This window comes from Athene cunicularia, assembly GCF_003259725.1.
Source record: "Athene cunicularia isolate RWA chromosome 4 unlocalized genomic scaffold, athCun1 chr4_part2, whole genome shotgun sequence".
NCBI classification, from domain to species: domain Eukaryota; kingdom Metazoa; phylum Chordata; class Aves; order Strigiformes; family Strigidae; genus Athene; species Athene cunicularia.
Window position 1 is genome coordinate 9,979,158 of NW_020799099.1, and position 27,614 is coordinate 10,006,771.

Consider the following 27,614-nt stretch of genomic DNA (forward strand, 5'->3'; position numbering starts at 1 on the left):
ATGAATAAAATGTTTTCCTTTATGGAGCTGAGGTTTCGAATTATGCATAACTGTCACACTTAAAGAATATTTTACAGTTCTGAAAATACGCTGAGGAAACAGTATTTTAACGCACAGTGGTGAATTTGGGTCTTCCCTCTTACTGAAGCAGTTGTGACACTGGATGTCATTTCTTTTGAGAGTATTTGACAAATGAAGAACTGCGTTGAAACTCAGGAAACATGTGAGAAGATTAATATGTCAGACTAATAAGTATATCTGATGAGATACCAGAAGAAAGGCACTGAACCTGGCATTGAATGATGACAGAGAGGGGTGCCATTGGCTGCAGTTGCTGTTATTGCTGCTGGGGTGGGTGTTAGCTCTTTTGGATGGTGCAGTTTAACTGCCCAGAAGATGGTCCCCTATAGCAGTCAATCGCCTAAAATACAGGGTGCTATTAAAACTCCTTTCAAAAAAACCCAAACCAAAACTCAAACAATACACAAACAAAGCCCTAACCCTGCAGGACAGTTTGATTTGAAAGAACTGCATGCTGTGCCTTGGGGCACAGCCAATTCGGATTGTAGCAGATTAGGTAAAGGAGATCATAAAGTAAAGGGATTCTGGTAGATTATACAGGTTTGCTGGCCCTTACTGCTGATGAAGGATGATCTGAGGGTTTATCTCGCAGAGCATGAAAGAGTGAAGGTGGTTTCAGTACTGAACTGGGTTGTTTGGGACTTCTCGATGTCTCTTTCAGTATTTTTTCATTTCAGTTGGTGCTTATTTTACTTTACCATGGAGTACCCGCCAGCCTTTACAGGGCTGTTTTACAGATGCCCTGGCTTGTGCCAGTTGAACTCTCAGCTACTGTTCAGTTTCTTAGCTTTATTCAAGGTGTGGCTGCTCACACAATGTGTTGCAGCAGTGGGATCTCAGTCACGCTTATGCTTTGCAGCAGCAGGCACATTCTTTAAGGCATTATTTACTTTTCTGCAGTAGGAAACGTGGTTTAAAAGTGATAATCTGGATTTAGGAGAAACCTCTCCAAGACTGTGAAAGCTGCTCTCCTCTTCCCTTCTGTTTTTCCCTCATCTCCTGTGGTGTGGGAAGCAGCACAGTGTCCCCTCATGGCTTTACTTTGTGTGCTTGCTGTGTGGGGATCATCTTTTTGATTTGCAAGAGCATTTTGCCTGATTTGATTTTCAATTTAAGCAGTATATTCAGATCTGATCAGTGACTTGGACATGAGTTGCTGACATGGATTTAAGAACAAGCCGTGCTTCTGCAGATTTATGTAAAACTATAGCTCGATGTCGGTATGCCTGTAGTCATGGACTAATTGTTCTATGGAAGAATTGTTCAGAGGATGAAATTTGCTTGTTAATAAACCAAAATATTTTACTTGTTCATATTTTTTTAGTAAAACAAATGCTGAGGCCTGCATCTCCCTCCCAAAGCTTAAAAGTTTGTCTTGATGGAGATCAAGATCAAGACATCTTTTAAGCTGAGATGACACTTTCCTGACCTCCTGTCAGAACTCAGTTCAGCTTTTTTCTTTTTTGACATAGAATTGGTGAAGCTTCCAGGCAGCATCACTGTTTTGAGACAGGATGAAGGTGGCTTTTAACTAGCTCTTTTGGCACAACTAAAGACTTTGTGCTGAAGTTTATTCTGTGGAATGCCAAAATTTGAGCACTCGCCACCATTCTGTAGCTCAGTCATTGCCCCAGGTAACTTAATGCCTTGCCACAGATGACTAGTCATACTCCTCTTTTCTACAGGATAAGGGAAGTAATAATGAGAAAGTGTGCAAATATTTTAGGGGAAAAAAAGGCTTCTCTAATGCAAGAGCTGCTTCTTGAGCAAGATGCATGCCAGTGGATATTTTGACTGCTCAACACATTGTGGCCTTCAGTACTTCTTCAGAAACAAATTGCTGCTGCCCTCCTGTGCAGACTGATTGATAGTTTGGATTATTTTTTTTTCATTTAGTTGAAGAAGTGACAAGTAACTGAAATTTTATAGATATAAAGATGATTACAGGCTGAATGAATTTTTACACCAATAATCAGCACGAACTTGTGAAATTATTGTAGCAGTTGGTTCCCAAGTACTTAAGCACAATTGTCCAAACATGAGCTATATCTCATCCTTTTAGCCCTTAACAGTTTCATCTACTTGCAAAGGCTAACTTTCTGCTTTATTTGTTATCAAAAGATGGTTTTTGCAGAGTTGAGGAAAGTCTGTAATGGTCTTGTAGCTGGGATGTTGTCAAAAAGTTAAATGGGTGTTACTGTTTCTTTCAGCAGTGCAGTTGTACATGGTGTTGCTCTTTGGTGGAAAATACTCATTCTCCTTTTGTTAATTTGCTTATCTTTACATGTAAATAACAAGTAATTCCTTTCTGTGCTAACTCCTCTCCCATTGTTTTTGTTTTCTTGAAAGAAGTGACCATGGAAATAACTCAAGATAGTAACTTGGTTCTTTGAGGTAATGATGACAGTCTTATCCAGTCCCTCCTGTAGGCTTGAGTTGTAGTTAAGTTGTTCTGAACTTGAGTCATGGCAATTGAATTTACAAGAAGTCTTGCACTGGTACATGTGGATGTTCCTTCAGTTTGGGAGTCTGATCCCTTGGGTAGGTGCCTCTGAGCCTTGTCTGGAGAAGAAAGGGATTCCATGTTTCATTTAGTCCTCCAGCTTGCAAGTCTTTTAAAAAATATATCGCGTGACTGCTGGTTCTTCTTGGTTCAAGAATGCACTGAAAATCCATTGTTCCTTCCTGATAGCACAAGAATTGAAAGTCCTGAACAGAGTGGAAATTAAGTCTTATCGATTCATCATTATGTCAGCTTGATGTAGGCAGGATTATCTGTGGATGAGCAGCAATTGCATGGGTGTTTTTATTACCCTGTCTGCGTAGCTTATGGCTTTTATCAGTATGCATGATGGAGGGGGGTTTTTCAACAGTACAGTTGCACCAGGAAGAAACTAACAGAGAATTTTCTTTGATTTCTGGTGTTTGCCCTCCCAGTTTCAGTATTTTGTTTCTGACTAGTATGTATGTGAGTGCCTCAAGCAGTAAATTCTCATTAAGACGCTTTCCCAATGTCTGCTTAGGCTCATCTAAGAATGTGGCTCATTTTATTCAAGTGAGAAGAGCATTCAAATTCTTCTTTCTTAGCTGTTATTCCTTGACTCTTGAGTATGTACCAATTAAAACTTGGAAAACAGCTTTTATAGAGTATGTGGATCTATGGGGCTTCCATTAGTGCCTGGTAAAACATGAAGATACTGTTGTTTGTAGGGTTGGACTGTTTAAATTGTTGATGTCACTGCCTTGGGTTTCATCTTTAATTTAATTGGTGCCTTTACCTCCAAACCTCTCAGGCCTGCTAAGACTCGGGTCCTTGAGTTTAAGGAGGTCCTATACTAATTGGGACACATGGAAATTTTAATCTTTTCAAAACCTGGTTTCATGGCACCCATGTTGATAGCAAGGAATACCTGCATTTTTATTTTACTGCCTTTTAATAACTTGGGGACCTGAACAGTTCATTAAGCCTCTCTACCCCTATTGAGATTTCTGAAGAGATAATGAAAGGAAATAATACTGAGACAGGTGAAGAATTGTACTGAGACGTCCTGTAAAATACTGTGATTCTGTGATATAAATCAATAGTGCTGTCACTTGAAATATGGACAGAGGTGGATGGTACTCATATCAAGTCATTTGGGAAGAATTGGCTGTGTGTGATCATTGCGTACTTGCCTTCCTCAGAATTTCTGAAAGGTTTTGGTGGCCTTTCCTGAAATAGCACAGCTTCTAATGAAGAAAAGATCTAGTGTGATACACATCTGATGTAGTGTAATGACTTGTCACAGATTATTATGTTTTGTACCCAGAGGCATTTTCAGTGTTCCTTGTGGTATGCTAGCAATTTGTTAACATACGTACTTTGCTTATTGCTATATTCATAAGAATGTGTGCTGCCTATGATCTGCTTTTGAATAGGTTCTTAAAAAAAATAAATAATGAAGCTCTATCCTTGTGTATTCTTACAAGTGCTTTTGGTGAAGATTGTATCACTGCTTTTGTGTTCATCATCTGCTTTTGGGGCAGGGGAGGAAAAAAAAAATACCCTCACCTGTAGAAACTGAGGTTCTTGTTCTTTTAAGGTTGGTTTCTAAGTAAAATTCCCACATGCATGCCATTGTAGTATGAATCATCTTAGGAAGATCCCCAAATTGTTCAGGTTTTGTTTCTTTGCAGGTTCCCACTTTAAACATGCACAGGGTTGAAGCCTTTGATGTCCTTTAGTGTTCTTGACATTTGGTTTTGGGTCTGATTATCAAACTTACTTTCCCTGTGGCTTCCCATGAGTCACAACTGATACTGTGTTTTAGAGTCTTGGACAGTTATAATAAGAATTTTGGATAATCCTAAAAATAAGTTTTCTGATTTCTTATCTCCAATTTCAAAACTTGTATTTCAGGCTTTGCCTGCTGCCTTGCTTTTTGAGATGTTTTTTGAGATGTTACTTCCAAGTGTGATTCCTGGCTAACAGCATTTGGGAACAGCTCTTGGTATTGTCTTGTGGCTTGGATTGTGATTATTTTGACAGTCCATTAAGTGTAAAGTATTTGAGCTAAGTATGTGGGCTTTTTTCTTCAGAGTTTGTTGGTTTTTTTTTTCATTCGGGAGCTGGCATGTTTGTGGCACCATTCCTGTGTATATTTTACCTTTATTACAGGCCATTCTTAAAATTAAGTTAATCTTTCAGTTTCACCTTGTGAGCTTTATGTCCTGTCCAGCTCTACTTGCTAACTGTCCTTTGTATTCGCTTTGGCTTGGATTGATGTGTTGAGGTGATTTTTGTAAGAAAACAAAAGTCTTCTTCTAGGATTATCTCCCAGTTGGAAACTTGGGGTTTTGCCTGCTGCCTTGCTACACTTTTATTTTTTGAGAGAGGAAGTAGATTTAAGCTTTCTTTAGAGAACTGGAGGGGTTCTCATGATTGCAGATGCTCTTATTCATGAGTGAGTTCAGCCTTCCTGACATGAGCTGGAAAAGCAATATAGCAGGTGCTGGCATGCCATCAGAAAGACTTCCAGAGTGATGATCGGTTTATGACATGGATGATGGTTTTATGACATGGATGATCTGCAAGACAGTATGGATGGGTAGGAGCATAGTAACTGAACCTAAGATTCATTCGAGGCAGGGGAAATTGGGGGTATTATAGGTTGGCCAGCTTCTCCTGGATCCCAGGGAAGGCTTGTAAAGCAAGTTCTTCTGGGAGTTGTGTTCAGATCCATGAAGGACAAGAAGGTGTTTGGAACAGCCACCCTGGATTTACCAAGGGCGAGTTACAGCTGACCAACCAGCTTGCCTTCTTGCAATGGCACGAATGGCTCGGTGCATGAGGGAAATGCATTAGACATGATTTAGCTTGATTTCAATGAGGCCTTGGTTTTCTGTACTATCCTTGGAGCCAAACTGGACAGATAGCCTATGGGAAACTGTCTGGACAGCCAGCACCAAAAGGTTGTGATGGGCAACACAAAGCCCAGCTGGTAGCTGGCTACTTGCAGAATTTCTCTGGGGACAGTACTGGGGCAGATTGTTTGACGCTCTTTAACACCTTTCTGGTGACCTGGATGGTGAGCTAAAGTGACCCACAGCAAGGTTCTGGAGGGATAGACTGGAGAAATGGGCTCACCGGAATATCCCAAAGTTCTGCATATGCATGGAAAAACTGCATGGAAAAGTAAAGGCTGGGAAACGACTGGATAGAAGACAGCTTTGCAGGAATGGACTATGGTGTCCTGGCAGAAAAGTTGAGTCAGCAGTGTACCTTTGCAGTGATGAAGGGCAGCTGTGTTCTGGGCTGTGTAAGTAGGAGTGTAGTGAGCACAGGTGATTGTTCCTTTCCATTTGCACTCTTGTGACACCCGGACCTAGGGTATTGCTCCCAGTTTTAACTCCTCCATACAGGAAAGAAACCAACATGCTGGAATGAGTCTGGTGTAGGTTCGCCAGGATTGTTACGGGATTGGAGCACCAGGAGAGAAGAGACTTTGAGAGGGTTGGGCTTGTTCAGCCTGAAGTACAGAGTACTGCCGTGGGGGGATGGTATGTTACTACTACCTTCAGCTGCCTGGTGGGAGGGTGTGGATCTGTACTTCTCCAAGGTGCACCATGTTAAAATGACAGCTGACAAGCACAATTGCAAATGGAAGTTCTGTTTACCTGTTAGCAAATAACACTATTCTGAACTTGTTTTAATGAGCAACATGGTCATGCTTTGCACCCGAGGGTTGAACCAGGTGACCCCCAGAAGTTCTTTCTGACCTAAATTATTCTATGACAAAGGGAAATCCAGTTAGCTTCAAGAAGTAGTACCTAAGGCTTTGGTCATCTCCGAGGCATAAAAGTTTCCCTTCCTGGTCTTCAGAGAATGTGAATCCAGCTCACATTAATTACTTCAGAACATTGGTGCTACCATCTTTGTGGTACAGATGTGACAGTGGCCTTTTGAAACATGTGCTTTGAGATAAAGGAGTGTTACCAGCTGACTTAAGAAAGTGCATTCCTGCTTCTTTTGCAGTGCTGTTGAACTTGGATTTTTAATTGTTCATCAGTTTATTGCCAAATGGTTAAATGTGCTAGACATTTTTAACAAGGTTTTTGGGTAGATTTTTTTGGTTTGGTGGGGTTTTTTAAAAAGCACCTGTCCTGAAGGGACTTTGTTTTTACTGTTTCCTCTGTGAAAGTAACACATGAATGGACTGAAATGTTTTTATTTCCACAAAGGAGGTAAGGGAGAGTGTCCTGAATTGGTGTAGTTCTGTGTGAATTAAGTTCTTGTTCACATAATTGTTTCAATTCCAATACCATGCTCATCCTTTTTGGGAGAAGTTGTCATACATAGAGCTGTCTTCAAACTAACATGAATATTTTTCATTACAGCATTTGACACTGTGTACCAAAGAAATGGTGATGGAGAAGCCAAGTCCCCTGCTCGTAGGGCGGGAGTTCGTGAGACAGTACTACACTCTGCTAAATAAAGCTCCTGACTTCTTGCACAGGTAATGCTTTCACACACAAAGGGACTAATGTGTTTGAACAGAAGTATGTACTGTTCGTTGTAAATCAGATAAACATATGTTTCTGAGTAAGAGAGGAAATGGACCTGGCTAACTTTTGGGCTCTTGGAAAGCTATTTTGTCTTACTGAAAACTCCTTGGGCTCTAGAACCCAATCTGATCCTAAGGATGTATGGCATGTTTCAAGGTATTTCCTGTGTGGAGAAGTGAGCTGCTTCTCAGCTGATAAAATGCTAATCTGGATGTATTCCAGGAATACTTTTTTAGAAAAGACAGGAGAATTATGAGTGGAGGTTTAAGTATAAATGTTATGGCCTGTACAAGGTAGGTGGAAAAATACAGTAGGTTTCTTTTGACTGTGTCCACTATTTAAGTGGTACTCTGAATGGGTTTCCCCCCACCCATTTTTGTTTTTCTTCTTTTTCTGGTTTTGATGGGCTTTATACAACTTATCACTTAAGATTTTGCATTTCCCCATTTGGATTTAGAGCAGCATGGACTTATGATACATAAAGGTGAAAGTATCTTTGCCAGTGTATAAAAAGAAAAAAAGCAGTCCCTTGGTTTGGTTGGTCTTGTCTCAAAACTTGACATAAGGTCGATGATGAAAAATTGGACTGTTTGATTGAGGGCAGGTTAGAGCTCTCAGATGGCTTACTTAAGAATTCAGTCTTTAGAATAATGCCTCTTTTTATCTATAGCTTTGAGGTAGGGAAAATTAATAGTATCATTTTTACTTAAAATCACTGAACCACTGTGGAACCATGTTGTTTTCTGCATTCAAATCTATTTTTAAGGTGTTTGAGCTGTGTATTCCAGGCTTTCCTAATGTATGTTTAGTAATCTAACAGAAGTTAGAAGCAGGAGTTTTAGCAGTTGCAGAATTTTTCTTTGCTTTCAAGACTTCAACAAATGAGTCAGATTAGATCAACAACTGGAAAAGTATGTCCTTGTAACAAACACATCGGTACCTGACATACAAACTGACAGCTCTCTCTGACCCAAGAACTGCGTTCCTTAGGGTCATACCATGCCTGGGTGTTTTCTCAAGGTGGCCTGAGAAGGGACCTCTTGCTTTGGAGTTAGCTTGAGAGTCATGTCTGTCAGCAGTTAGCATCTTGTCAATGCTCATAACTATCCATTGCCTGTAAAGGTCAGGCAGTTGAAATTATTTTAAGAAGCTTAGAAAGGATGTGACTATACTAGTTTTTCAAGGCAACCATTAAGTTGTAAGCAAATGATGCAATGGAAATCCTGATACTAGAACAGCAGCATCATTTTCGAATGATAGAAATGCCCAAGTTAGTAAGACAAGTTTCTTGTGAAGCACACTGTCATTTTGCTCTGAAACCCAGAAATTGTTTGCACAGAGACAGGGAAAAGTGTATAAGGGATGAGTAGGCCATGCTTCACAGCATAATACTGAAGGTAGAGGGAGAATTATATCAGTTATACAGGGAGCCTGCCTTTTTCTTTTGTAAAATTTCTTTTCGGTGGCAGTTAAACTGTATATTGGGGTGAATCACCCATGCCACAAACTCGGTCTTGAAAATAGAGTTTGATTTTGCTCATAAGAGCATTTACCTTAAATGATAGTGAGTGTAACCTTGGGAGGATTTAGAGGGGGGATTGTGTTTAGATTTAAGAAGCAAAATATTTTTGATATGTTTTCCTCCCTATCTGCTTCAGTCAAAGAGGAGCAGCCAGCTGTTCCAGGTTTGCCTTCCCTCCTCCTTTCTTTCCCTTAGTATGGCAACATTACTTCTACTGCATCAATATTAACACATGGTATGGGAGCATTACAGAACTCATGTTCCTGGTATGTCTGGGACATAGACTGATCTTTCCACATTGGGGTGATAGGAAATTGGCAAAAGTGTATGTGTGAAGAAAGACAGTGTCAGTGGAGACATTTAGCCTGTTGAAGACAACTTTGATACTTTACAGGAGGTACTAGGTATTACTCCCACCCCTCTAAATCTCAGGCTTTACTTGAACAACTCTGAAATGTAACTTTTCAATTTATGCTCTGTGTGGTACGTTGAGTAGGAACTGTCCAGAGAGTTTACTTTCTTGCAGGAACTGTGTTTTCATGGAGAGCTCTAGTCCAAAAACGTTACAGAATTTTTCTTCATTTATAAAGAACATGAACTGTTGATGACCGGTGAGGTACCTGTCTCCTGGAATGGCCCTGCTGAGGTCAGAGGAGCTGGATAGACACTCATGAGGCACGCTCCCCTGGTGCACATGATACTCTGCTCACAAATATTCTCTGTCCTCTTGAAAGGTGGCACAAGTGTCACTCACGATAGCATCTATGGAATTTATTAAATACCTCTGCACAGAAGTGTCCTGGAGGTTTTGATCTGGTTTGATTAAATCTTAGCTGATTCTTAAGCTGCCTGTGTGAAATGACTTCTAAACAGTTTTAGGCTCTCTTACTGCTGTCCCTTTTCTGGGGCTGTGGAGGCAGCTACTTTTTTCTACTCAGGCTCAGATATGGAGCACATTTACTGTTCTATTCTTTGGTCCCCCCTGGTTTATGAGTTATGTTCTTGTGAGAGGCCATCTTCTTCCTCTTGCTGGTAGTCTAGACAACAACTTGCTTACTGCCACGGAAAGATTTTGGTTTTCATGGCTTCTTGATGCTGATGTGCTCCTTCTTGCCAGTGGTAAGGAAGTTTTGGAAAGCAAGTATAAGCTACTGATGTGCCCTTCTAAAAGGTTGAGAAGTCCACCAAGTGTCCTGTCATTAGTCATTATCCAAAGCTTATCCTGGGGTTACGGTTAAGCAGAGATCAGTTTGCCCTCTAAATGGGTGTTATTTTGTGCAGTTTGCATGCCTGTTCCACTTTTGGTGCATTTATATGACATTACTGGCCCATTAACTGGAAATCTGTAATTCCATATAACTGGGGACTTAACGTTTACTCCTTTTCTGATCTGCACTTCCCACTTGTTAGATTTTCTGCCTACCAAAGATTTGAACAGTTCCTTAAAAGCAAGGCAAAATTCTGGTCCCCCTGTGAAAGCATTTTGTGTAACATATGCTGACTGTTAGAAGGCTTAGTTTGGAATTTAGTGAAAAGATGTTTTCCTTTCTGCTTGTGCGCAGCTTCAGCTGAATTTCTGTTTGTCCTTGCTGTTAGGAAGTGCTGGACCATGCTCAAAAACATAGTTAGGCAGTTGGTACCAAAAACCCAAGTCTGAGAGAGACTTTCTTTTCCTGGACATAGTCACAGGAGTTAAAACCTCAGGTTGGTATTTTCAGGAAAGTAGAACTGGAAAGAGTTTCTAGGTTTAGTAAAGACAAACCAAGAGATGGCAAATGGGAACCTTCAAGCCAAAATGGCCACCTTGCTTAAAGGAAGCAAGTGAAAGGTCGAGGTTGATTTAGGATATTGCTATGTATCTTGAGCAAAGTGGAATACTGAATATTAAGCTTGTTTGTTCCTGTATTCTTGGAGCCTCAGAAGCGGAAAATATATTTTGAATTGCTGTTTTTGCTGAAGTTCTTGTTGCCTTGAGCTCTACAACTTATGGCTAAAATAATTCTTGGATTTCGTTCTATTTTTTCAGTGCTATGACCTTTACATCTCTTCACTTCCAGGTTTTATGGCAGGAATTCTTCTTACGTCCATGGAGGGCTGGATGCCAGTGGGAAACCGCAAGAAGCAGTGTATGGTCAAGCTGTGCGTATCAAAATTGGTTCTGTAGTCCTTTCTAATGTTCAGAACTTGTGTAAATAAGTCTTTTTCTTTACCAATTGCTTTGACTTTATTATCTGGTAAATAACATATTGTGATACTACCTCCTGTTCAGAGGCAGATAGGAATTTTTTGGCTGGAATTTTTTTGCTTGATTGTTGCTTCTTCTACTGTGGGTTGTGTTTGATTCATCAGCTTTGCATCTGGACTGCAGAAAATATATTTAGGATGGGAAACAAAATTAAGAGGACCTGTTAGACCTGTGCTATTGATATCTCAGTTATAAGTGGCTCCTTGGGAAAGAGACTTTGATCTTTGCGAGTTACATGGAATTCTGTATGTTACCAAATTCTTCTGTGAGCAAATTTTTCTTCAAGTGGAAGATACTTTCAATGTCCAGGAAACACAAGTTTCAGCTTTGGTTGTAGCTCTTTATCAGAATGATGTCTGTCACCTAGGACCATCTCTTCATATGGTAGCCACATCTTTGAGCAATGTGGCTTTTAGCCCAGGGCAGGTTTGGTTGTTTCTTTCACTAGCAGAACCTGATTTGGCAACACAAAAATCTTGACAGTGCAGATGTTACCCCCTCCTGTAATGTTTGGGTGCTTTGTGGTTACACAGAGGGTTGGAGGTATTTTTGTTTGGGAGGTAGTGGGGGTGTTTTAAACATGTAGTAAATCCTGTCCCTCTCAGAGGTTCTTTAAAAAATGAAAGCCTTAAAATTGGTCATGTGTTGTAATACAGCTGGAAGGATTGGATAGCAAGTTGTATGCTCTTTAACTGCTCTGAGAAGTACTTGAATCCTGGTGGAAAACTTCAGAATAAAAGATGAGCTCAGGTAGACTGTTCTCAGTGAAAGACACTTCTTGGTTCCTGTATTTACCTTTTGAGCTTCAGTGGGGTGCTTTTTTGTGTTAGTTCAGACTCGGGTATTTAAAAGGTATAAAGCTCTGTACAGGACTCAGTGTAGCTAAAATGTAACTCTTTATTTCTAGGAGATACACAAGAAAGTGATGTCATTACAGTTCAGCGAATGCCACACCAAGATTCGTCATGTGGATGCTCATGCTACACTGAGTGATGGGGTGGTTGTGCAAGTAATGGGAGAGCTGTCGAACAACGGGCAGCCGATGAGGAAGTTCATGCAGACTTTTGTGCTTGCTCCAGAAGTAAGTATATGTAAGATTGTGTTTAACTTCAACTAATGATGATGGAAACCTGACCTGTAGGTACAGTTTGTCATATTGGGGCAAAAAATATGACCTGGCTTTTAGAACTTGCCCCAGAGGCTGTCATTAAATGTGTCACAGTATGTGAGTGCAGAGAAACTAGTGTATTGGACCTGTCCTGAGCTTAGACTTGAAGTATTGAAGCAGTAATACAAAGCAAATTGGAGCTTGCATTTGGGAGCTGCCGTTGGCATAAATAAATACAAAAATTCATACTCGGCTCTGCAGATCAAGTCTCTAGTGTAGTTCTACTGTAGTGTACCTTCTTCAGATCTGCTGGCAAACGTAAGTATGAGTTGATGCTGCACAAGTTACTGCTCAAATTTAGCCGTTAGGGAGAGCAGAGCTTACTAAAGATAAAGGGTGTCTTGTGTTCTTTCTACTTCTTTCCCCTCACTTCATCACAAAGTAGTGTGTGGTTGGTGATTACTACTGTAGAGTCTTGTTGAATTTCTTCATTGCTATAAGCATACAGTCACCTCGTGAAAGTTCATTCTAGTTTTCTATTGTAAAGTTTTGTAATAGGGAAAATTCAAATTCCTTGATGAAACTGAGGGACTTTATGTTTAGTTAGCACCTATTATTGACATGACTGAGCAAAATTCGGGTGTTTTTCTGCTTTCAACTTCCTTTTTTTGGTTGGACAAAAGTTACCGTTCAATTGTTTGCTTAGAGAAGAGGTACCACTTGGAAAGTGGCTTTAGTGAAATAGTACTAATGCAAAATATTGGTTTGTACCCCAAAACTTACATCTGTAATCCATCCTTACAGTCGACTACTAATACACCGTATGGGCAAAAAAATGCCTATTGCTCTTTTACAGGGTTCCGTTCCAAACAAGTTCTATGTCCATAATGATATCTTCAGATACGAAGATGAAGTATTTGGGGATTCAGAAGGCGAACTTGATGAAGGTATATGCAGAGTTTGTCTCATTCTTGTTCCTCTAGCCTGTATACAGATCTTTTAGAAGTGTCTAGGGGAGGTGGAAAGATGTGAACTGTATTGCATTCTCAGGGAGCATAGGAGTTTAGGAAGGGACTGATCAGGCATGGAGTATAGGTTATGTTGGAACTAACCTGGAACTATCTGTTGGTCCAAAACATTATGTAAGATGAAGGTCATATAGTAGTACCTTATTCTTTGAAGGGCTGACTCGGGGTAGGGGGGGCTTGACAGAGAATGGCGGTGATGAGCAATAGTCCTTTTGCTGCCTCTAGTTTCATCAGGTAGATGATTTCTCTAATCAGTTGAATTTTTAGGTAAAGTGATCTGAAGAAAAAAATCTAATTGGCTTTTAAAATATGATATGTAGTTCACTTTCATATAATCATCACATTCAGTAATTCATTTCTATTCAGGGCCTGAACTTGACCTGGGTGTTTTTTTTCCCCTCTGTTCACTGAGGCAAAGCAAATCAGAGTACAGCCAGAATGTAGATACATGTGTATCTACACTGGATAATTTCTGGAATTTTTTAATCTCATTTTTGTAGAACAAAGCATCCTAGGCAATCATTCTTGCATTTGAGTTTAATCGTCTTAGTTTTAGGTACTGAGATTTAAGAGCTAATAGTGCAATCTTTGTCTTTTACTGCCACCATAGGAAAAGCATCTGTTTCTTTAAAAGAACCTCGAACCCTCCTCCCAGAACTTCCTAGCCTATGTCTCTAGTTTCTCCTTTTAGTGAAAATAATAAGAAACTAAGCCTTTTGAACAAGTGGAAGGGTCTTCTGTATTTTCTTGCAGCTAATTTTGCCTTACTTCATTGATGAAGCTTTATTTTTTAAGTGGGTCTTGTATATACTTGCAGAGATATTTAAGGAAGTTTTTCTTTTTGTATCAGAGTCTGAGGAAGAGGTGGAAGAGGAGCAGGAGGAAAGGCAACCATCACCTGAACCTGTGCAAGAGAATGCAAGCAGTACTTACTATGAAAACCATCCTGTAACGTAAGAAGTCCATTTTAATATATGAAGTTCTTTTTTTAATAGAAATTACAGAATTGATTTGGCTTTGGAATCTGGATATGATTTAAAAGGTAGTTTAGGAAACTACACATAATTTGATAGGGATCTGTGTTATGATTAATGTTACATTATTGTAAAGATTGTTTCTTGAATGGCGACAAGAAGTGGGGTATGTTCTTATGTTTGTTTTTTTCTCTTCTGGTTTAAAATGTGAGCTGGAAAGGTAAAAAATGGAGTCTTAATGGAATCTTTGTTATGTAAAACAAAGGGGTGGTTAATGATAAGTTACTCTTCAAATTTGGGTAGCACTTGAAACTGAGAGGAAGGTCTACTTTTTGAGAAGTTACTGTAAGGCTGTATTGGAAGAATAGATCTGTGTCCCAAGTGTCTTAAAATTTAACCAAGATTAAAGAAAAAAGTTTCTTTATGTGTTTATAAGCAAATACATTTTATTAAAGTAAAAAACGAAAAAAAAACCCAAACAAAGAAAAACACCACCAGAACCCTGTGCTTTTTTTGAAACATAGGAATTCCTTTTAAAGGGTCAGAACTGACTTCCTGGTTTCCTTGTTAAAGAAAAACCCTGAACATTTACAACATTACTAGATGATACTTGTTAAGTGCATCAGTGATGACACTAGATGCTGGTCACATAATGCTTTTCATGAGAAATCTTATGGAAGAGGGGAGTCTTGCAGGAATTCTGGCAGTGACTTGCTCAAGATAATGCAGGGAGTTTTTGATGTCTAAAAGCATTAAGTCAGGTCTTGGGTTTGGATTATTATGCCAGTCGAAAAGAAGTTGTAAAGGCAACATTCATCAGATAGTCGCTTGGGCATATGCTAACCTGTGTTAAGAGCTGAATAGGCAGAAGTATTTGGAATTGGGTTAAATTTTGAGGGGGGCTGAATAGAGAAGTGTGGAACTTCAGATCACTTACATTTCGAATACAGTAGAGAAGTTGCATGTGATTTTGAGTAAACAAGTCTCAACTCCTTTGGTAAGGAACTTGCACAGCATTTTTGTAAATAAGCTGTGGGTTTCATTCCAAAATTGGCTTAGTTTATGTGTATAGCTTAATCTTCCATTGGTCTCTCACTGTGCTTCTATTCTGTTAGGAGCAGCAGTTCTTGAGTTTAGCACCTATTTCTTAAAGGGTTTATAGGTCTGTGTGATTTTCAGGTTCTCTGCAGAGAATTGTAAAACATGTCTTTGCTTCAGCAGGAGTAAAATCTGGCTTTGTATGCAACTACAGGGGTACAGTTTAACTTCTCACAGTACTGGATATGTAGGTACTATATGGTAGCAACTGGAAACAGAATGATCTTTTTAATACCAGCCATTACCATAGTATAGCTTATAAAAAGTCATAGAATACAAAGCAATTGATAAGCTGCATAAAACACATCTGATTATTCTAGCAATGGGATAGAGGAGGCACTAGAAGAATCGTCTCATGAACCTGAGCCAGAATTGGAATCTGAAACCAAAACTGAGGAGCTGAAAGCTGAAGTAGAAGAAAAGACCCTTGAGGAGCTAGAAGAGAAGTCTCCATCTCCGCCTCCTGTAGAGCCTGTTTCGCTACCACAAGAACCACCAAAGGTTAGTTAAAAGTCATATCTGTGCTTCTAGGTGCAGATGGTAAACCAGAAGATTTCGTTTTGAACTTAGCCTTTTTGAGTGGCCAAACTGGTACCTATTTTTCAGTGTCGTGCTGTATGAACAGCTAGACTTGAACCCCGAACTTGTAAAAGTGCAAAGTTTCACTGAAAAAGGAAAGGAAGTTCTTTTTAAGTGCTGCTCAAGTCACCTATCACAAATTTAATGCTCTGCCTGTAAAGTGTGTGTGTGTGGTTTTATGCATGTGTAAACATTTTTAAATGTGGAGTTAGTATACGTTAAGGAAACGCCTCAAGCTACCACCACCAAAAATCTCATACAATGGGAACAGGGAACCACTGCTCTTCCTTGAAAAAAAGCATAATGCATTGACACTTGCAAAATTGCTGGCAGTATAGGTTCAAAATCAACATGGGGGCATTGACTGTCTCCCTTAGAGGCAGGATGCCTAATCTTAAAAACCACCAGGCACACCGTGCGTCGTCTGGTATGACTACACTTAGGTAGTTTGAAAGAGAAGAACCAGTGAAAGCTGGAGAGAGGTTATTTTCTAGTTCCGGTGTGTCTCCTGGTTTTGGGTTGGTGGGGTTTTTTTCCCAATCCTTTTTCTCTTTTCCATTTTTACTTCTAAGTTCTGGCATCCACTTTCTTTCTTTGTGCAGAAGACACTTAACACGACAGGGTTTTCAGCCCTAGGTTTGGTTACTTCATGGAAAGCAGTGATCTGGGGACGCTGAGGGAACTGGGCTCTCTCTGGTAGGGATAGTGGGCATGGTACACACTTGCTCCCTGCTTTTGGGAGTCCACAGATGGCTAGAACTGCAAATCTTCTGTATCTTCGTTGTAATGCCTGTACAACAATTATTTAATAGTCAGATATGAACCAAAAGTGTATTTTCAGCAGACGAGTTTCCCTGTAGGAATGTCAGTGGTTTGCCATGATTAGTAGCCTAGGTTTGTTGCATTTCCTGCAGGCTTTCTCTTGGGCTTCAGTGACCAGTAAAAACCTGCCTCCTAGTGGTACTGTTTCTTCCTCTGGAATTCCACCCCATGTTAAAGCACCAGTCTCACAGGTAACCCATCTGTGAACACCTTGGATTGTCTCGTTACTTCTGCAAACTGCTTCAGTTCTTTAAATTAACAGATCAATTTGTTTGACTTAAATTGCACAAATTAATTGTGTCTTAAATGTTAATGCACTCACCTTCTGTCGCAAGCAAAGGCACGTACACATAACAGGTGTAACTTTGGGTGATGGTGACATTAAAATCTGTTCGTGTGGAAACAGGAAATCACTACTGAAAATTTTTTGACCTATCTTAATCGAATATGGTTTGGTTTACAAGGGAAAAAGAAAACAATTCCCCACAAAATGGTATTTTTCTAAAGTGTGTTTGAAGGAGGTTTTTCATTTGTGGAAGTATCCCAGCAGTAAAAAGGGATAGCACCATTTCTGAGAAGGTGCAAGATTGCCTTGTAAGGCTAATGTATACAGAAGTATGTTGGATTTCATTATCCATTATAATTAACTTGTCACAGAACCCTGTACCAACTTATGACTGTGAGAGGAATGGAAGGATTCACATTTCCTTGCCAGGACAATGCTATCTTCCCATTCCTAGGTTGACTGGGTGAGGAGGGGAAAGAGGAAAGTTTGACCGGGTGATAGCTCATGTCCTGCACATGCCAAGCTGGTGTGAGACGGCCTGAGACTCTCAATTCAGCTGCCTCTTATCTGTATAAAAACCCTCAAAATAGAAAATGTATGCTTTAACCTCTTATACTGACACTGTGTACTGAAGCACTGTACGTCATGGTAGCTCATGTCCAACCTTTTTAAAAGACTGCAATTTTCAGTAGAGTGGCTGGGTTATTGCAGCTGTTGTTTTTGCACTGGTTTCTTCTCCATTTTTTACTGACAGAGAGGAGCCTGTTTATGATTGCCCTTGAGCCAAATGCATGTTAAAAAAGAAAACAGGAAAAAAAAATGTACAAAAAAACCCACCTTGTATGGCATTGCTTCTGGTCTGACAGGGCTGTCATGGAATCACATAATGGCTCCATAATGAGTTGGGAAGCCTGTCTGTCTTCATCAGCCTCAACAGGGCTTTGAGCGTTTAGGTGATATTTGAGCTGTAAAAACTGTGATTTTTCTAGTACAGAACAGATTTTCCTTAGGCAAAACCAAAATTGGTTTTGATTTATTTGCCATAGAGAGGGTGGATTTTTGTAATACGACTGCAAAAATAATTTAAAATTGTCTGTACAAGAGAGGAGAATATAACTTATAGATGTCCCCTTAAACTCTTTTGTGTGGTCTGCAGCTTGTCATGCTTTCTGCCTTTTAGATTGCTTTTGCTGTGACTTCATGTTTAAGTAATTCTGTGTGGAAGTTTCTGAACAGTATCAAAGCGGAAAGAATTTAAACCCTCTGCTCTTTTGAAGACAGAATTAGTCAATTCTTAGCTCCTTTTCTTGCATGCTTTTCAGACATGGTATACAGAAAGCTAATAGGACAGGCACCTGAACAGTTTCTACAGTGGGTTACAGTAAGATCAGTAGCAGCTTTTTCCTGTTCTGTTGGATCCAGTAATGCTAGAACCTGTGCATGTAAATGAGGACAGTAGATTGCAGTAGTGGGTGGGTGGCTCCTTTGGGATGTTGTTCTAGCCAGCATCAGTGATGTCACAAAGCAGATGCTAACTGCCCTTCTCATTCCTTTTTTTGCATCGCTCCAGTTTTTCCCCTATCTTTAATGAAGTTAAAAATATAACCTCTGTAGTATTAACTCAGAACGTCTTAAAAGACTGCACGCATACTGAGTTGGATATAAACCAGTTCAGTTCCTGTTTATTCACAGCTGTGGAGTTAAACAGGTCAGCATTTTTTGCTCTTTTTCTTCTAGTGGACAATTAGAAATCAACCTGCCTACACTGATACATCAGGCCTTCTCTTCACAGCATTTTCAGATATTCTGACTTCCCATTTGCATTAACAGATCAGCTGTTGGGGGGGTGCCGGAGGGGCAGAGGCAGGCAGAGTGCTCCCTGACACTTGTCTCCTTGGCTTGGAAGCAGCAAGTTCAGGGACGGATCTGTTTGTAGACGCTGCATTCTCTCACCACCTTAAATCTGTTTGGACTCTGGATAGACTCTTCTACAATCTATAGTGCCTTTGTGGCAGAACTTGATGAGTGCCTTTAGTAAGTCATGTGGTCCGCATGTACCTCAGAGACAGTGTGTTAGCTATCTGAGGTATGCATCTAACATAGCTACTGGGATTCTGGTGAGATGATGTGGATTTTCTTGTGTTTCATATGAAGTGTGGTTTCTTGTTTGTTTGCTTGGCTAGTTGGTTCTTTGCATGCATGTATTTTGATTGTGGCAGGCATCTCACTGTAGAGAAACTTTTAAGCCTTGTAAGACTTAAAATAGAATTGTACCAGCATTCTCTTGCTCTTTGTGTCCCATCCTCCTCTGTTTCAGGGGGATATTTGATTACAAATTTGGTGAGTAAAGGCTGACTTGTTGCTGGTTTGGCTGTCATTGCTAGTAGCATTGCTGTAGCAGAAAGAGGTCCCTTTCCTTCCTCAAGTGAGCTCCTGAAGGGACCATGTCACCTTTTTCTTAATTGTTCTCAAATCTCCGTTTGACTGAGGTTTGTGGCATACCTGACTCCTGGGCTGAGCGCCCCTTTAGTCGTTTTCTGTTGAAATTCTTATTCTGTGCCTGAGAACTGAGGCAGTCCCTCTGTGAAAGGGATGATGCTGATTAGAAAGCACCTACTGCAACTGGCTGGCTGTTGTTTGGGTAGACAGAGGGTACTTGTGTGATGTTCAGTGAAATGCAAAGCAAGCGGATAAGAGTTAACTGGTGTTTGGGATTGATTAGAAGGACACCAGTGACTTATCAAGTCTTTGCTATGGTTGAGGGAAGGACTGAGAATTTAAGCTTGATAGCCATAAGTATCGAAGAAAGTGGGTCTGAATGCATCGTTTCGCTTTTGAGGTATAAATGATAATGCAGTAAAGGTGTGTGACTAAAAGATGGCAGGAGGGACTCCAGTGACCCATGAGGAGGTATAATGGAAAGAGGTTTAACAGGAAGACTGATTTTTCTAGCTTATTCTTGGAATTTAAAAAATGATCCTAGAAATGCTGGAAGGACAAGCTAATGCTAACAAGTGATAGAAAGGCCAAAACATTTATGTTGTGTGTTAATACCTGCATGTTTCATGAAAAATACAATTTTTTTTAGTCCTTAAAGGAAAATAAGGGAGATGTTTAACATAAACTACTTCTCCTCAGCAGTTTGGGCCTATAGCCATTGTCCTTGTCTTTAATCTTCCTTGGAGGCTAGTGTTCTTTTTTGTGTTCTGAGGGATAACTTTGTTTTTCTAAGATAAGAACCCAGCACAGCAGCAGCTGCTGGGCTGTTGTACAGAAAATGGAATTTAAAAAATGTTGGAAATAGCTTCAGTAACCAACAGGCTGCATAAAAAAATTTTTTACTGTACTGTCTCTTCTTCTCAAATTACCTTTAAAAGCATTTTTTGCTTGCCAAAAACGGAATAGGTGTTCTAGTTCCTGAGAATATGAAGGGTGTACTTTGAGCATCACGGTCTTGACACCAGGAAAGTTGAAGAATATCCTCAGCAGGTAGTCTGTAAAAATTGTCATTTCATGTGGCTTTATTGTATCAGACATACTATACTTCAGAGAGCTTTTGTTTTGTTCTCTTCTTTCTTTTTGGTACTTTCCTTATAGTTGTTCTGCACTCGAGGAAAAGAATCCCTCAAGGACTCAGACAGAAAATGTGATTTGCATATCTTTTTGTGTTCATCTCGGACTACCCCCTAATCCATGATGTTTGAGCTTGGCATGAGGAAGATTTATTTCATCTATCTGGGGTTTTTAGTCGGGTCAAGGGATTCTTGAATAATGGAGTGTTGGGGTCTCAATGCCTGGTCAAACATGGAAAATTCACCTTAGCCATGTTTTGGGGAGACGCTCTGATTGAGAGATGTTTGCTTTGCACCTTTTAGCAGAGATAACTGAACACTGCAGTCCTGGATTGGTACAGAGGAATTTATAGAGGTGAAAAAAATGTATTCCCAAACACATTGACATGGATGTATATCTTCAGAAGTTTGTTTTGTGCATGCCGCTTATCTATGTCTTGTGTTGTGGGGTTTTTTTGTTTTGGTGAATTTTAGGGGTTTGGGTTTTTTTGCTGGGCCGGTGTTTAATAATGCATATTCTCCTCCTGTTTTAGCCAAGAGTTGAAACTAAACCTGAAGCTCAGTCTCAACCTCCTCGTGTACGTGAACAGCGTCCCAGGGAAAGACCAGGTTTTCCACCCCGAGGACCTCGACCAGGTAATGTGGATCAGCTTGTGTGTCTGCTTGGGACTAATTAATGAGCGGTGTCTCCTTGGCAGGTCTTGTCTGTAACTTGTATTGTATTTGGAGTCCAAGCTGGTGATGAGTTGTTGCAAAAGATCAGGCATTACTTCCAAGCTTCTGTTTTGCTGAAATGTTTTTTAATAGTCAGGCCACTTGCTTATACGCTTGAGTACTTTTCATGTGGCTTGATGCAGTTCTAAACAGCTGATATGGAAGTCTGGGGTTTTTTTCCATGTCCTCTAGTTTTACTGAACCTTGGAAGTGAGAGCTCTTAAATGTCTGTTGTTGCTCTTTGTTTTGGAATAAAACCTTTGCACTGTGTCAGCCTCAGTCGGTTAATAATTTTATACGTATTTTTCCATCTTGTGTAGTTGTCTAAAATACCATTCTCATTTTGGCTGTCTCATTTTGCCTTAGTTTATGAGCAGCCAGCTCTCTGCATTTTCTTACTCATGGAATATCCAAATCTGTAGGATGGTCTGGCTAGAGAACATGCATGTTACTTGACAGTTGTCGGAAGCGGTGTTGAGAGGCAAAAGCCTTCTGAGTTGCATTCACCAGTCCAGCCTGGACAGTTGGCAAACCCCAGCACAGTGCTGGGCAAAAGCAATCTTGCCAAAGGCCCAGAGTTAGAGGATGTTGATCAGTTCATCGACTTCCCTAAGTGTGGAAAGAAGTGATGACTTCTGAGGGGAGGGGTGGTATTTGCCGTTATTCTGAAGTGATAATGTGAGCTGGCAGAGCACTGCCTGCAGCAGCAATTAAGTCTCAGTGACTCTAAGCTGCCCCACCAGCTCTAGCTAAAATTGATTCTAATTAAGTTTTTAAGTAAGTGCATGCCAAACTGTGGGACAGATCAGGCTTAGAAGTACTTTTGGCTTTGATCAATGCAAGTGTGTCTTCATTTGGGGACGGCACTGGAACTGAAAGAATTTAAGGCACTGAGAAAGAACTGTGACATCTGCTAAACATTTCTTGATTCTTTAATATGTCATCTGCAGCAAGGAGCAAAAGCTGCAACTTGTGGCTAAATCAAGTTGCAGATCTGCATTTCTGCTACTCTTGGATGTAATACAAGTCATACAGAAAACTTCTAACAGAGCCCAAGTCTTATAATTCTGACCTCCCTCCATGGGGAGCTGACAGAGGAAGGAGAGAAAAAGCTGAAATCTCAGTTGACCAAATGGTAGAGCTTCAGCCCTACCATCTTCTCTCTGACTTCCTCAGAGAGTCTGTTTTATCTGCTGAAGGAAACCTTTCAGATGAGCTAGCAAGCTTGTTGTAAATGGGCTTGTAGGGGAGGATGAGGAGAGGAAGAGCTACATACCTCTACTGTAATACTTGAGGTACAAAAAGGGGTAGCAGTGTGCTGCTGTCACACTGTGAGGAGGCAGGTAATGGTTTAGTAGGGAGATACCAGAAAAGATTTTATCTTGCTTGCTACTAAGCATACTAATACTTTGGTTGAGCTGGAGAGACTCTGAGGTACTCTCACTTGTATTTGGGACAAAATGGTGGAGAATGAAAACCAGAGAGGTGACTGGAACATGGTTTTTAATATGAGTGCTGAAGTAAGGATACTCTTACTGTGCTAAGGAATTGATGAAGAGGTGACTTAAATCCCAATCTTTCAAAAAGCACGTTTTAATATGTAGTGAGCTCCTCTTTAGTGTAACAATTTAAGATATGACAAGAACCTCTTAAACTTGCCCAGTATGCCAGATGATTTAGTTAACATGGATTTATTTAACCTAAACAGGGAAACCAGATGAAAAGAAAACAAATAACTTTGTGGTATTATTACAAAATTGTCAGGACTATGTAAAGAGGCAGATAGTATTCTTCTCACTGTGTCACTCAACGGTAGATGTAAGCTCAAGAGTTGAAGGTACAGATTTGTTTGAGTGAATATGCTTGGTGCTGTTCGTAGATGTATTCATCCAAATCTACACACATCATCTAACGTCAGTGGCTCTGTCTTCTTTTTGTTGACGACAGGGAGGGGGGACATGGAACAGAATGAGTCGGATAATCGTCGGATAATTCGCTATCCAGACAGCCACCAGCTCTTTGTTGGGAACTTGCCACATGATATCGATGAGAGTGAACTGAAAGAGTTTTTCATGAGTAAGTAGCAGTTTCAGCTGCAGAGGCTAAGAAGAAAAACCGTGTTGAAAAGTCATGTAATATTCGCATAGGAGCACACGAGAATTTTTATGTGATGTAACGCTACAGGTGTTGTCTGGAACAAATCAGGGGTGGTAGAGCTGGCACTGTGAATTTTGATAACATGGCTTTTCCCTTGTGTTTTCTCAGGCTTTGGAAATGTGGTAGAACTTCGCATAAATACTAAAGGAGTGGGAGGAAAACTGCCTAATTTTGGTTTTGTTGTATTTGATGATTCTGAGCCGGTCCAGCGAATTTTAGTTGCAAAAGTAAGTATTGGCATTGAGTAGCCGTCAAATGATGGACTGAATGCCCTAGGCCCCACATAGTGGGGGCCATCCCACTTTGCATTGCTGCTGTTTCTGGCATCAAAAAACAGCAGTTGTAAGAAAAACCTAGTTTTGGCATATTCATCCTGTCAGAGGTGTTCTGTATCTTACAAAAGCTGTGCCAGGGATCCTCAAACCACATCATACGGAATTCAGGTTTTTTTTACCTCTGCACATAGACATCACGTGGAGCTCAGTGCTTATTTTTAGAGATCCTTTTAAGGTGAAAGTCAAGTATATAACCTTTTGAAGGACATCACATGGATCTCTGAATTCTGCATCCCGGGGCTGAGAAAGAGGAGCAGGGTTATTTGCGCTGGTGGCTTGAGGAATTGGAGAAGAGAAGGAAGCAGTTTTAATTTCTAGTATGTGGGAGTGAGACCTGGTAGAGCAATTCTTCAGGAACTTTAGCCCTGAAGGTAAAAGGCTAAAGCTGGCAGTGGAGAGGCTAAAGACAACCCTGCCCTTACTTGAGAAAGGCATTTTAATTCCTTGCATGCCAAATCAATTTAAAAACGCTATTCCATTTACTGTAGACCTCTAGGGCTAAGGTTGTGTGCTGCAGGCAACCATTAACGGTTAGTTTTTATCTTCCACATGTAAGTGAAGGTAGGCTGAGGCATGCAGCGAATGAAGCGTTTTCATATGCCTTGTATAAATGGACTCTGTGAAATGGTGACTAATGTGTGCCTTGAACACTTTTCCCTATAAGCCTATTATGTTCCGGGGTGAGGTGCGCTTGAACGTAGAAGAGAAAAAAACAAGAGCCGCTCGTGAAAGAGAGACCCGAGGTGGAGGCGATGATCGTAGGGATATTCGGCGCAATGATAGAGGCCCAGGGGGTCCCCGTGGAATAGTAGGTGGTGGCATGATGCGAGACCGTGACGGAAGAGGACCCCCTCCGAGAGGTGGCATGGCACAGAAACTTGGCTCTGGACGAGGAACCGGGCAAATGGAAGGCCGTTTCACTGGACAGCGTCGTTGAAATCTCCACTGTGGGCAGACAGTCTTGGCAGTGGTACATTATCCATCGTGTTTGCATTCTTGTTAATTTTTTTTGGCTTTGGAATGTGACACAGCCCTTCTGATCATTTCTTTGATGTGAAAGCATCCTTTGGTTTCCAGTTTAAATTGAGGTGGATGTTCTTTCCCCAGTTTCACAACAGGAGTCACACTGTTAATTTATAAATGTAGACTTGGAGAATTGAGGACTGGAAAAAAAAAAAAAAAAAAAAAAAAAAAAAGAGAGAAAAAAAAAAAGACCGGTTAACTATTTGCAACAAAAATGAACTAAAGGACATGCCCAGTAGAATTCAGGTCCTTTCAGTCAAAAAGCCTCTGCTGCACATTTTGTGTAAGTGTTACTGTTTCTGCCTATTACTGTTGGAAACACAAATAGTGCAATTTGTGCAATTGGAGAAGCTTGCCTTTTTTTTTTTCCTACTTAGAACACTCGACTCCAAACAAACTCGTGTTTACGCACTCATCAAAATGCACTAATGGGTACTCTGAACTCATTTATACTGACATCTGCAGGAGGCATCGGAGGAAAAAAACCCTTCATCCTCTTACTCAGACAGAATAGCTTGTGAAATGATGCGGGCATCTGATCTGCTTGCTGTGACCAACATATGTACACACACAAACCTTAATAAGACTACAAGTTTATTCCAGAAGGAATCCATTTAGCTGTAAACTAAACAGAACCCAGAGTTTCAAAGTCGTAGCCCTGAGTACGCAACAAGTTTGATAGCTCACGTCAGATTTTTCTATCTGCCCCTCTTCAGTACAGGGATGGCTGCTCAACACACTCCTCCTTCCCCTTTCCCCTTCGATAAGCATTGTACAGTGAAATTTGTCTTGACTGTATTTGAGTTCTCTGGTAATGTAATAAGCATGATGGTGCCTTCTATGAATACATCATTCCAGTCTTGCTGGTGATTTTGTACAGTATAGTGTATGAATTACTGTGCTGCAAAGCCAATCGGCTGCAAAGCATTTAAAGGAAATAGTTGAAAAATTGTATTAAAAAAAATTGCAGTATCTTTCAATCAGTAAACGTTGCTAAAATTATGATCCACCTTGCTCTTCAATTAACAAGTTCGCCTGTTTTTTTGCAGAGGGGGGGAAGGGAGGAAGAAGGCATCCGAGTAGTCTCCAGGTTGTTTGTTTTCTTTAATCAGTGTCAAAGAAAACAGAGTTGAAATCTCTCTTGGACATGAATTTCAGAAGTCAGTCAAGGAACGGTGAATGCTTTTGGCCAGCTCGTAATTGGTAGAACTGAGCATCCTTTGTGAGGGTGAGCTTATCAAACGAGGATACTGCAATTTTCAGAGAACAAAACAGCAGCTCTTTAAGTATTTGCATTTTCCAGTTGCACTTTTTAAAAACTCTTACTCATTTTGCACATAACTCTCAGCTGAAGTTGACACTTACGTGGCTCTGGACGGAAGGCTAGAAAGGAGACATCCTCTTCTTCAGTCTGACTGGGGGGGTTTTCCCGTGGAGAGGTCTGTTTCTGGATGATGTTCTGGAGCATGTTCCCGTGAACAGCAGCTGCAGCAGACAGCACAGCTCGGCTCAATGCCAGGGCGTGCAGCAAGCGCCCAGCTCCGAGGCGTCAGGAGTCAAAGGGGGGTGTCTGGGTGCGTCGGTGCGAAAGTGTGACCACTTAAAGCTGCTTCTGAGCACGGAAGACCTCAAATAAAATAATTGCAATTTCAAGCAACAGCAGATAGGGCGTCATAGCAATCTATCTCTGGATTATGCAATCATTTGCTGTTTTCGAGTAAGTTGGAGGATTATTTTTCTGATACGTTAGGCAAAGCGAAGCGGCATCTGTCTGTTTTCTCCCAGACTTGAGGTCTTCTGTGTTCGATGGTAAGTCTTGCACTATGTTCCTACACTTTTTTTTCCAGGGCGCATTTCTACCAGTTTCCATTTTCATATTTCAGTTTTTTGTTGAAGGTCTCACATTTTTCAGCTGTTACCTGGAAATCTATAGTACTTGAACTGTTCACCACACAGCAACACTACATAGGTTTGAAGCCTTGGGACAAATTGCTGTCATCAGTTAGCAGTTTGTCACCAGTGGGTTTTGTGTAGCTTTTTTTTTTTTTCTCCTCCTTCTGTAGTGCTGTGGTGTTTTGCTGCCACCTGATTCATTTGTTTGGCAAATGGCCCTGGGAATAATCTCAACTACAAAAAACAGAGTATTAAAAAGAGCTACTGAGCCATTCTGCTTTCTGGCTTGCTTGTTGTTTAAGTGACATGAACAACTGTTGGAACATCACCCGGAGAAGTTTACATGGTGATAGCTCACCTGCTGTACTGTGGACTCGTACGTGTTCTGGACCCTCTTGATAGTAAATGTACCTCTTAGAGCAAAGGAAGGGATTCACTGACCATTACTGTTAGTTGCTGATTTGTGGGTGGTGGGAGTATTTTGTCATTACGGTTCTATTTCAACAAACTTGGCTGACCATCTTGGCTTTAGTAGGTATACAAGACAGTGGATTACCATCTTTATTGCTGTAACGTGTCAAGCATTATATGCTAGTAGATTCTAGTTTAATTGTTGCAGGTGGAAAGTATTTTTACTTTTTAAGTTTCCATTCTGAATGTGTTTTGACTAAACATACCAATAAACTACTGATGTCTGCAGCATTTATCCATGTCCCTAATTCTCTTGAATGCAGGTCACTGTAGAGCACTGTCATCCCTTGCTGTACAGAAAATGCTTTTTTTATAACATCGTTGCCGGCTTGTCAGGTGGCGGTGGGAGCTGTACTAGTGCAGTGTCACGTACTTCAGTTGGTGGTTGACTTGAGTGGTGTCAGTACGCTCTGGTTTGCCACAGCAGCGTGAACTCCTTCCCTGGGACTCTGGCTTAAGAAGACACAAGGGTTGGAACCCTGCCATCACCGCTGAGAAGCTGTCCTGGTCCCCTCACGCCTTCTGATGGGTCCTGGCTTGGGTTGCTCCGGCTCCAGAGCTGAAAGGCGAGGAAACGGGGCATGGTTGGTCAGTGTTGCAGGGGGCCGGCAAGGCACTACCTGCAGTGCAGGGCAGTCCCTTGACCTGCCGCTCTGCTCCCC

General features: G+C 40.7%; 1 protein-coding gene across 2 annotated transcripts; it reads left to right on the forward strand.

The window, feature by feature from the left end:
- The first annotated feature begins 6,957 nt into the window (after positions 1 to 6,957).
- On the forward strand, positions 6,958 to 27,183 carry G3BP2 (G3BP stress granule assembly factor 2). Of its 2 annotated transcripts, XM_026847713.1 has the most exons (11): positions 6,958 to 7,076; positions 10,705 to 10,786; positions 11,800 to 11,973; positions 12,857 to 12,947; positions 13,879 to 13,981; positions 15,421 to 15,601; positions 16,594 to 16,692; positions 20,893 to 20,995; positions 23,021 to 23,149; positions 23,339 to 23,457; positions 24,230 to 27,183. In XM_026847713.1, exons 1-11 carry the CDS (start codon positions 6,982 to 6,984, stop codon positions 24,500 to 24,502), a joined length of 1,449 nt encoding a protein of 482 aa, XP_026703514.1. In that variant the 5' UTR covers positions 6,958 to 6,981; the 3' UTR covers positions 24,503 to 27,183. The 2 variants fall into 2 exon arrangements, with proteins under 2 accessions (XP_026703514.1, XP_026703516.1); XM_026847715.1 differs by lacking the exon at positions 16,594 to 16,692.
- The last annotated feature ends 431 nt before the right edge of the window (positions 27,184 to 27,614 follow it).

What these genes read in the sequence shown, in the direction of transcription:
- G3BP2 (XM_026847713.1), top strand. Translation starts at nt 6,982, where the DNA reads ATGGTGATGGAGAAGCCAAGTCCCCTGCTCGTAGGGCGGGAGTTCGTG. An exon ending in TACCACAAGAACCACCAAAG is followed by an intron (nt 15,602 to 16,593) that starts GTTAGTTAAAAG and finishes CATTTCCTGCAG; the next exon opens with GCTTTCTCTTGGGCTTCAGT. An exon ending in ACCCCGAGGACCTCGACCAG is followed by an intron (nt 20,996 to 23,020) that starts GTAATGTGGATC and finishes TGTTGACGACAG; the next exon opens with GGAGGGGGGACATGGAACAG.